This window comes from Vigna unguiculata, chromosome 5 (genome assembly GCF_037176805.1).
Source record: "Vigna unguiculata cultivar grain cowpea cultivar isolate G323 ecotype 2 chromosome 5, ASM3717680v1, whole genome shotgun sequence".
In the NCBI taxonomy this organism is placed as follows: Eukaryota; Viridiplantae; Streptophyta; class Magnoliopsida; order Fabales; family Fabaceae; genus Vigna; species Vigna unguiculata.
This window is the reverse complement of record NC_140796.1, coordinates 7,918,175-7,930,364: the sequence shown is the minus strand read 5'-3', so window position 1 is coordinate 7,930,364 and position 12,190 is coordinate 7,918,175. Positions and strand designations below refer to the sequence as shown.

Below are 12,190 nucleotides of genomic sequence, written 5' to 3'. Positions count from 1 at the left end.
ATCAACATTTTCCAACTTTTTTTAGAACTACGTGATCCTTGATTCTCCCATGTGAGATACGTAGGAGCAAGGTCAGTCCTTGTCAGGTTCACCTTCAAAAAATCTAATCGTTTTCTCAATCATTTTCCAAATAGCTCTTTTTTAAAAAAATTATCTTTTAAAGAACTACGTAACCCTGATTTCTCATTTGAATGAGAATACGTAGGACCAAGGTCAATCCTTGTCGGGCCCAAAAACGTAAAAATATTTTTGTTTCTTTTTAATATTATTGCTTCATTATTTTTGGGGGAAATTAACATTTTGAAAATCACATCAACTTTGCATTTTTAATTAAAGGTACCGCCCTTGGGCGGGCGCTGTAGGATGCTAACACCTTCCCTACGCGTAATCGACTCCCGAATCCAAAATCTGGTTTTTCGCATACTTGTCTTATTTTTATGGTTTTCCATAGTTTTCCAGAATAACTATGGTGGCGACTCCAAATCTCTTTTTAAACCCGTTTTTCTTTTTTTGGTTTGTCGTCCCGTCGCGATTCCGGTTGCGACATTTATGTTGGAAGGGGAGCCTTTCATCCATAAATGAAGAACAGTTTTGATGATGTCTACTGATCTAGGATAAAACATAGCTTGGTCCAGTTAGGATATGCATTAGGAAATTAGTTTCTCTTTATCAAATGTATTTCAGGCTTGCTGTGTAATTCTGCATATGTTTAGTTTTTTAACTAATGGATTAGCTGTGAGTATGGTACAAAATAAGTGAAAATATACTCACGATAATCGATTAGGTAAATTGCTAATCGAATTAGTGACAGCAAAAACCTTTGTATAAAAGCTGTTTTTGGAATCTGTTTTGGGTCTAAAAAAATCAGAAAGATCACGCAGTTTTCATCTGAGATAGAGCCATCTGAGAGACACAAAGCTTCAGAAGATTCTGCAAGATAACTCAAGTACAAATCCAAGAAGAATTGATGGTTGATTCTACCATGATGGATCTTGCTTGATTCAAGGAGCATCAAGTCAAATTTGCACAGCTTAGGTGTATTCGTTTCTTGTTTTGTTTTCTGTATTTCTGATTATAGTTGCTTCAGTGCTTGAAGTGTAGGCCTAGGTGCAATTGTGTGGATGCATTGCTCCTAGAGGGAGTTCTTGATTGTTGAATCAAGTTCTTGGGTTTTGGGGGGTTAGAATTACATAGGTGTGCTTGTAATTCTTGGATCCTTTCTGTTTAGTGAAATCCTCCTAAGTGTGTTGCTTAGGAGAAGACTGAATGTAGATTCGCCCTGAATCGAACCAGTATAAATTGTGTGTCTTGCTTCTTTCTACTCTCTCATAATCTTTCTTGATTGATTTAAACAGTCCATTAACCCATAACTGTGAAATTGATTAATTGAGCTTTAAAACCTAAAGATTCATTCAAGATTCATCTTAAACAAGATAAAAGCCTATTAATCAATTCAGATACCTTTGTGGTTAAGATAATTAGACTGATCTGTTTTTAACAGTTTAAACTATTTATGATTGAAAAATATTTATTTTGCCATGTATTAAAATATTGTTGATATTATAATTATGGTAACTTTTTAACAAATATAATTTATAGAAAAACAAAAGAATATAAATTTGTTGTGAATTAAAACTTTAAATAAAATAAAATAAAATAATAAATAATTTTCTAATAATTTTTGCATGAAAATCATGTGAAAAAAATAAAATGAAAATCAGCAGAAAATTTAGTAGTTTCTTGTCGAATTTTAAGATATATATAATATGTTTTTACTAATTTAAATTTGTAAAAACATTTGCAACAAATATAAAATTTTTATGTGAAATTTTCTAGAAGTTTAAATCAGCAAGAAAAAATATGATAATAACTAAATTACATTTTTTACTGTAGTTTGTCATTTGTTATTGTTTTCAATAATAATAATGAATTTATGTTAAAAAAATATTAATGTGAATATTAATACTAATGTTAATGTTAACAACAATAATCTATAACTATATAAAGAAATAAATCAATAACAAAAGAAATAAAAAATTCAAATAATTGAAATATGATCCTAAAATAAATAAAAGTAGGTTGTGTGTCTAACTATAATAATAATAATAATAATAATAATAATAATAATAACACTCTAGATTATTACCCCGTAATGATACAAATAATAATAATAATAGAATAACTACATATATGAAAAGATACACATCTTTGGTGTCTTCTTTTATTTTTACAATTTTATCCTTTTAATTATTATTTTTTAAATTTAACTAATTATTCATAATAAAATAATTTTTTTCAGTTCGATTATTTTACTAATTTTAGTAACTATTTTTTTGAATTAATTACTCCAATATGATGATAAATCAACAACAAAACGAACAAAAAAGTGCAAGCAATTGGAACATGATCGTATAGTAAATAAAAATAAAATGGGTGTCTACCTATAATAATATCTCGTATTGATAATAATAATAATAATAATAATAATAATAATACACAACTACATATATAGAGATACATGTATATTATTTTGTTTTTACAATTATATTCTCTTAATTATTATGTTTTAAATTGAAGAGATTATTGATAATAAAAAAATTACTCTTTAGTTCTATTATTTTACTAATTTTAAAACTACTTTTTTTAATTCAGCTCATTATTCTGATGTAAAGATAAATCAATAACAAAACAAATAAAAATGCAACTAATTAATATATAATTCGTAATAAATAAAAGTAAAATGTGCATATAAATACTACAATTCAAATAATAACACTAAGATTGATATTAATATAATAATAATAACATTAATACTATTTTAAATAAAAATACAAAAAATAATAATAATTATTATTATATTAATATTAATACTAATACTTAAATGATTATTTGTAATAAAAAAAATACATTTTAGTTTTACTATTTTACTAATTTTAATAACTACTTTTTTGGATTCAATTAATTATTCAAATGTAAAGATAAATCAACAACAAAACAAATAAAAATGCAAGTAATGAAAATATTATCTCGTAGTATATAAAAGTAAAATGTATATCTAAATTCTACAATGCAAATAATTAAAATTTAATTTTGTGTCAAAATTCAAATAATATTAATAATACTAATATTATTTATGATAAGTATAGTACTAATAACAGTAAATAATAATAATAATAATAATAATAATAATTTTATTAATAATAATATTATTAAAACTAATAATAATAATGTTATTAATAATAATAAATTTTTTTAGTTTTTTTTTCATAATCTATAAAAAGATTAATATATTATATTGATATTATAAGTAATGCTATATTAATATTTATACTACTACTAATATTATCAATAAATTTAATAATATCAACAATCATATGTAATCATAATATTAATATATTATATATTAATATCGTTAATAATACTAATGATAAAAATAATAACAGTAATAATTTTACTATTATTAATAATGTTAATAATTTTCAAAATAACAAAATATAATAGTAATAATACTAATAGTAATACTAATATTTTTACTACAAATTTAAGTATTAATTTTCGTATATTATAGTTAATAATTTTTCTAATTACTTCTTTACTCATAATAATAATAATAATAATAACTATATTTTTGAATTAATTACTCTGAAATAATGATAAATCAACAACAAAACGAACAAATATGTGCAAGTAATTGGAACATGATCATGTAGTAAATAAAAATAAAATTGGTGTCTAACTATAATAATAATATCCTGTAACGATAAAAATAATAATAATAATACACAACTACTTTATTTATTTCAACTAATTATGCAGATGTAAAGATAAATTAACAACAAAACAAATAAAAATGCAAGTAATTTATCTAAATACTACAATTCGAATAATAACACTAAGAATTATATTAATATAATAATAATAACTCTAATATTATTTAAAATAAAAATACAAAAAATAATAATAATAATTATTATTATATTAATATTAATACTAATACCAATTATCATTTTTAAAATTTAAATGATTATTTATAATAAAAATACTACATTTTACTTTTGTTATTTTACTAATTTTAGTAATTACTTCTTTGAATTCGACTAATTACTCAAATGCAAAGATAAACTAACAACAAAGCAAATAAAAATATAAATAATTAAAATATAATCTCGTAGTATATAAAAATAAAATGTGTATCTAAATACTATAATCCAAATAATAAAAATGTAAATAATTAAAATATAATCTTGTGTCAAAATAGAAACAATATTAATAATACTAATATTATTTATGATAAGTATAGTACTAATAACAGTAAATAATAATAATAATAATTTTATTAATAATAATATCATTAAAACTAATAATAATAATGTTATCAATAATAATACATTTTTCTAGTTTTTTTCATAATATATAAAAAATTAATATATTATGTATTGATATTATAAATAATACTATACTACTATTTTTACTACTACTAATATTATCAATAAATTTAATAATAACAACAATCATATATAATTATAATATTAATATATTATATATTAATATTGTTAATAATATATAATAATAATAATAATAGTAACTATTTTTTTTGAATTAATTACTCTGATATAATGATAAATCAACAACAAATAGAACAAAAAAGTGTAACTATTTGGAACATGACCATGTAGTAAATAAAAATAAAATGGGTGTCTAACTATAATAATAGTATCTCGTATTGATAAAATAATAATAATAATAATCTATAACAATATATAAAGTGGATTCCCCTTTTTGTGTCCACTTTTCAAAATACTGATTTTACCCTTTAAATATAATAATATATTAAATTTTTAAAATTGACCGTTACTTTTACAAACTTTTTATAAAATCAGATGTCTCTACTTCTTCTCTTCTTCTTTATTTATCAATGGTTATTCTTTTATCTATTCTGATATATTTCACTTTATTTTTAATAAATATAATCTATAACAATATATAAAAGGGATTCCCCTTTTTGTGTCCACTTTTCAAAATACCAATTTTACCCTTTAAATATAATAATTCATTAAATTTTTAAAAATTGACCGTTAGTTTTACAAACTTTTTATAAAATCAGATGTCTCTGCTTCTTCTCTTATTCTTTATTTATTATTGGTTATTTTTTTATCTGTTATGATATATTTCACTTTATTTTTAATGAATATAATTTAAGTATATATATTAACTTAATAACATTATAATATTATCACCTACTAATATAATATCATGCATATTTACAAAATGCACACATACAGGCGCGATAGAGTCTGTGTTATGCTAGTAATAATAATAATAATACACAACTACATAAACTTTTTATAAAATCAGATGTCTCTGCTTCTTCTCCTCTTCTTCATTTATCAATGGTTATTCTTTTATCTGTTCTGATATATTTTACTTTATTTCTAATAAATATAATTTAAATATATATATATATATATATATATTAACTTAATAACATTATAATATTATCACCTACTAATATAATATCATGCATATTTAAAAAATGCATACACACAGGCGCGATAGAGCATGTGTTATGCTAGTAATAATAATAATAATACACAACTACATAAACTTTTTATAAAATCAGATGTCTCTGCTTCTTCTCTTCTTCTTTATTTATCAATGGTTATTCTTTTATCTGTTCTGATATATTTCACTTTATTTTTAATAAATATAATTTAAATATATATATATATATATATATATATATATATATATATATATATATATTAACTTAATAATATTATAATATTATCATATACTAATATAATATCATGCATATTTAAAAAATGCATACACACAGACGCGATAGAGCCTGTATTATGCTAGTAATAATAATAATAATAATAATACACAACTACATATATAGAGATACATGGTGTCCTATCTTGTTTTTACAATTATATTCTCTTAATTAATATTTTTTAAATTTAAAAGATTATTGATAATAAAAAAATTTCTCTTAGTTCGATTATTTTACTAATTTAGTAATTACTTTTTTTAATTCAGTTAATTACTCGGATGTAAAGATAAATCAACAACAAAACAAATAAAAATGCAAGTAATTAATATATAATCCGTAGTAAATAAAAGTAAAATGTGTATCTAAATACTACAACTCAAATAATAATACTAAGATTGATATTAATATAATAATAATAATAATTATTATTATTATTATATTAATATTAATATTAATACTAATACTAATTATTATTTTTTAAATTTAAATGATTATTTATAATAAAAAACTACATTTTAGTTTTATTATTTTACTAATTTTAGTAACTACTTTTTTGGATTCAACTAATTACTCAAATGTAAAGATAAACTAACAACAAAGCAAATAAAAAGGCAAGTAATTAAAATATAATCTCGTAATATATAAAAGTAAAATGTGTATCTAAATATTACAATCCAAATAATAAAACTAAATATCACAATGCAAATAATATAAATATAGATAATTAAAATATAATCTTATGTCAAAATTGAAATAATAGTAATAATACTAATATTATTTATGATAAATATAGTACTAATAACAGTAAATAATAATAATAATAATCTTATTAATAATATCATTAAAACTAATAATAATAATGTTGTTAATAATAATAAAATTTTCTAGTTTTTTTCTTCTTTATAATATATAAAAGATTAATATATTATATATTGATATTATAAGTAATACTGTAGTAATATTTTTTACAACTACTAATATTATCAATAAATTTAATAATAACAACAATTATATATAATCATAATATTAATATATTATATATTAATATTGTTAATATTACAGATACTAATAATAACAATAATAATTTTGCTATCACTAATAATGTTAATAATTTTCATAATAATAATGGTAATAATACTAATAGTAATACTAATAATTTCACTATTAATTTAAATATTAATTTTTGTATATTAAAGTTAATCATTTTTCTAATTACTTCTTTACTCATAATAATAATAATGTTAATTATACCAATAATAATCATATATAATAATAACATATAATAATAATAATGATAATAATAATAATAATTATTATTATAATATTAATATTGGTTATAATTTTATTACTATCACTACAAATAATATTTATAATAATAATATTATTAATAGTTATAAATAATAATAATACTTATAAAATATTACAAATAATATTATTGTTAATAGTTACAAATAATAATACTTATAAAAATATTACAAATAATAATATTACTTATAATCAATATTATAGTTGAAGTCATAAATAAATGAAAAGATAAAAACAAATTGGTTTTTGTAGGATTTGAACCGGGGTCCTTTTGTTATACAATTTTAAAATGACGAAAAAACTAAACTTTATGACACTTGTCGATAAAAGAAGATGGATAATGTAGTAATTTTGGTGATATCTTCTTTTCTTAATGTGTAATAGATTACTAAAAGGTTGTTTATTTGAGTATTAATAGAAAAATAATAGTATCATTTGAGAATATGTTTTGGTGTAATGATAAGGTTGGTATCTTGCTAATAAATCGTTAATATATTTGCAAACGTGATCTATATAGTACAGAAGAAAATAATGATTTTTTCACTTTAAAACTACAAGATTACAGTATATATATAAATAGATAAATAGAACATTGAGACTTGCATGTCTACAAACGCTAATAGTTTTTGCATTCGTATGTAGATGGGTTACCATGGTCGCGCCACTGTGCTATGGAGCATGTTGATGCAAGTGAGATTACAGTGCACCACTGCTAATGCCATCGCACGTTACGCGCGTAGCGGTCAACTAGACCATGCTCGCAGGGTGTTTGACGAAACGCCTCTCGCTCTCAGAACCATCTCTTCGTGGAACGCAATGGTCGCTGCGTACTTCGAAGCCCGCCAACCGCGCGAGGCTCTCTTCTTGTTTGAGAGAATGCCCCACAGAAATACCGTATCTTGGAACGGTCTCATCTCAGGCCACATCAAGAACGGAATGTTGCTTGAGGCGCGCGGGGTATTTGATGCAATGCCCGATCGCAATGTTGTTTCGTGGACTTCTATGGTCCGTGGCTACGTGCGAAACGGCGATGTTGCTGAAGCGGAACGGCTCTTTTGGCAGATGCCCGACAAGAACGTGGTGTCGTGGACCGTTATGCTTGGCGGGTTGCTGCAAGATGCTCGCATTGAGGATGCGCGCAGGCTGTTTGATATGATGCCTGAAAAGGATGTGGTAGCGGTTACCAACATGATTGGAGGGTACTGTGAGGAGGGTCGTTTGGACGAGGCTCGCGCGCTGTTTGATCAAATGCCGAAGAGGAATGTGGTTACTTGGACAACTATGGTTTCTGGGTATGCAAGGAATGGGAGAGTGGATGTTGCGAGGAAGCTTTTTGAAGTAATGCCGGAGAGGAATGAGGTGTCTTGGACGGCTATGCTTATGGGTTATACTCATAGTGGGAGGATGGGAGAGGCTTCTAAGCTTTTTGACATGATGCCGGTGAAACCGGTTGTTGCTTGCAATGAGATGATCATGGGGTTTGGGCTTGCTGGGGAGGTGGATAAGGCGAGGCGTGTGTTTGAGGAAATGAAGGATAGGGATGATGGAACTTGGAGTGCCTTGATTAAGGTGTATGAGAGGAAAGGGTACGAGTTGGAAGCGTTGGGTTTGTTTCGGAGGATGCAGAGAGAAGGGGTTGCGCTGAATTTCCCTTCATTAATTAGTGTTCTTTCTGTGTGTGCCAGCCTGGCCAGTCTTGACCATGGGAGGCAGGTGCATGGCCAATTGGTGAGATCTGAATTTGATCAGGATTTATTCGTTGCCTCGGTCTTAATTACAATGTACATTAAGTGTGGCGATCTTGTGAGAGCAAAACGTGTTTTTGACAGGTTTCCTTTGAAGGATGTTGTTATGTGGAACTCTATGGTCACGGGTTATTCCCAGCATGGATTGGGGGAAGAAGCTTTGAATGTTTTTTATGACATGGGCTCCTCTGGAGTTCCACCAGATGATGTTACCTTTATCGGGGTTCTTTCAGCATGTAGCTACAGTGGCAAGGTGAAAGAAGGGCTTGAATTGTTTGAATCAATGAAATGCAAATATCAAGTGGAACCGGGAGTTGAACACTATGCTTGCCTGGTTGATTTGCTAGGCCGAGCAGGCCAAGTTAATGATGCAATGAAACTAGTAGAAAAGATGCCAATGGAACCTGATGCAATTGTTTGGGGTGCATTGTTGGGAGCATGCAGAACTCATATGAATCTGGATTTGGCTGAAGTTGCCGTTGATAAACTTGCACAGCTAGAACCTAAAAATGCTGGACCTATCGTCTTGCTTTCACATATGTATGCGTCTAGAGGAAGATGGAAAGATGTTGAAGTACTTAGGAAGAAAATAAAATCTAGGAGTGTTATCAAATTGCCTGGTTGTAGTTGGATTGAGATCGAGAAAAAGGTACATATGTTCACTGGGGGAGACAGCAAGGGCCACCCTGAGCAACCTATTATCATGAAAATGTTGGAGAAGTTAGGTGGATTGTTGAGGGAAGCTGGGTACTGTCCTGATGGTAGCTTTGTCCTTCACGATGTGGATGAGGAAGAGAAGACACATAGCTTGGGTTATCATAGTGAAAAGCTAGCTGTAGCATATGGACTCCTAAAAGTGCCTAAAGGAATGCCAATTAGAGTTATGAAAAATTTGCGGGTTTGTGGTGATTGCCATTCTGCAATTAAATTAATTGCAAAAGTTTCTGGAAGGGAGATCATTTTGAGGGATGCTAATAGATTTCATCATTTCAAGGATGGTTACTGTTCTTGTAAGGACTATTGGTGATTCCTTGAAGCTCATATCTGAAGTTATTGGAGTAGAGGGTGGCTTGGCCCGAGTTTGATGGACTTGTATACCATGTGCTTTGGTGATCAGTATTTTACAATCAAATGGAAGCTCCTCAGTACAAATTGCTAGTGTGACATAAGTGAGTATTATTGGAACCTTCTATTGACAGCTTTATACTGTTTTCCGACTCAAGCTTATGTGAGGATAGATTGAATGAAACATTCACTTTAGAAGAATTGGCACTTCAACGATACCAATTGCTGTCAATTTTAGTGTCTCAACTAAAGCAGTCCAAGGAGGTTATGGTATGCTTTTAAACTGTTATGGATATGATCTGACTCATACTCCATAGGCCATAACTAGAGTTTTGTTTCAGGAGCTTTTGATGGGGATGCAACCTATATCACAATGCAAGAACATTAAGTGCAAGGTAATCATTTAGTAGTACCGAAAACCACTTGATACTCTATTTTATACCTCTTTACCCATATTAGATTTTAAAGAATAATTCTAGTCGCTATAGATAAAAAATGTTAATTTCCTTACTGAAATAGAATATTTTCTCCTGTCTTCCCTCTAAAAAGCAATTCTTGAAGCTATGTAAAACTACCATGTCCTGTTTGTTTAGGTACAAAGTTGTGCTTCAAGAGTTAACTGATGATTTATCAGATTAGATTTGATTTGGTTTTATTTTATTTTTTGACAGAGATCTGATTAGAAAACTCTATCTACTACACAAATGGAAGGAGGGAAATCAATTCTCCTCCTATGAAGGATAACTGGATCATTTTGTAACCGTTGACGTATCTTTCTTGACATCTCTCTTCATTGATGCTAGGGAGCTCCATCCACTTCCTCCTGCATACTAACGAATCACCGCTAATCGAATGAAACAAACGCGTTCATCATCACTGCTTCTTCCTTCTTCATGTACAGTATATGCTTGGAAACAGAGGCTAACATTATCTTTAATTGGGTATGAAATATTAATATCCTAAACATTTCCTTCATTTACGTATGAAAAATAAATATCCTAAACATTACCTTCAATTGCATACGAAATATTAATAGGTGATAATAATGAATTAAAAAAAGTTTAATTTACAAAAATAAATCAAATTACATAATAAAAATAACTAGTTTTTATATTCCTGAGTAGCAGGAAATAATAAGATAGAGAAAGAAATTGTCTTGTTTTGCTACTGGAATCTAATAATTGGCCCAAATATAAGTGAAAGATGCAAGTGTATGTGTATGTCTACTCCCACGTTTTAGTTTTACGCACTAACACATTCTTTTAATGCAATTGTTCTATTCTGTCAAGGTGTTATCTTCTAAGATAGGTAGCTTTTATTTAATTATAATTAGTGGCACAAATTTGACTAATTGAATCTAATTTATTAAGGTACGGTGCTAACAAACTTTTAGTTTTCATGTATTTTTTCAAACTGTTGTATATTACAATGTTGGCACAGCCACAAAAATTGTCACTGACCACCACTATATCATCTTGCATTTTCAAGCATTTTCAATGATAGTATTAATATTTATTATTATTATTATTATGCTCACCACATATGCACTTGCTTAAACTAATGTTAATGAAATAGATTTATTTTTTTAAAATAAGTTTATTTCAAAACTCAAAATTAGAACAAAAAAGATTAAATTTAAAATTTGCTCTTTCTTTTTCTTTTTCTTTTTTTTTTTGAATTAGACCTACAACTAAAAATGATTGCATACAAATATAACTTAAATAGATGAAATGTGATCTCTGACTGTATTCTACTAAATTTATAGATTTTACACAAAATCAACTTAAGCTGAACCAGTTTATTTACCAATTACTTATGATTTTTTTTTTGTAAATTTGATAAATTTTATTCTATTAATAAATACACTTTAAATATAATTCTGAATTTATAGGTTTTATTAAATTTTTTATGTTACATTCATGTACCTTTTTATTTGATTTAGGATTTTCTTTTCATGTTTTAATATAGATATATACGGGGATGTTCAAATGAAAATAATTCTTAAAAATTTATATATATATATATATATATATATATATATATATATATATATATATATATATATATATATATAATAGTTAGATTATGATTGACAACAATAAATTACTGAGATTAAAACTCAATTAAAATTAAATCATGTTTTTCACTTTTCTCTATCATAATTACGAATATTTTCATATTTATATTTAAACTATAAAAGATATAGTTTTTTTTATTTGTAGAATCAATCATGTTAGAGTCTTACTTTATTTTTTTACAAAATTATATTTCTATTTGTGTAATCAAATGAAGGGGAAAA

General features: G+C 26.1%; 1 protein-coding gene across 1 annotated transcript; it reads left to right on the top strand.

Annotated features, from left to right (window-relative positions):
• Positions 1–7,673: 7,673 nt before the first annotated feature.
• LOC114183777 (pentatricopeptide repeat-containing protein At1g56690, mitochondrial-like) lies at positions 7,674–10,906 on the top strand. Its single transcript, XM_028070907.2, has 3 exons — positions 7,674–10,161; positions 10,233–10,286; positions 10,563–10,906. The coding sequence occupies exon 1, from the start codon at positions 7,724–7,726 to the stop codon at positions 9,851–9,853; it is 2,130 nt and encodes a 709-aa protein (XP_027926708.1). The 5' UTR covers positions 7,674–7,723; the 3' UTR covers positions 9,854–10,161; positions 10,233–10,286; positions 10,563–10,906.
• Positions 10,907–12,190: the final 1,284 nt, after the last annotated feature.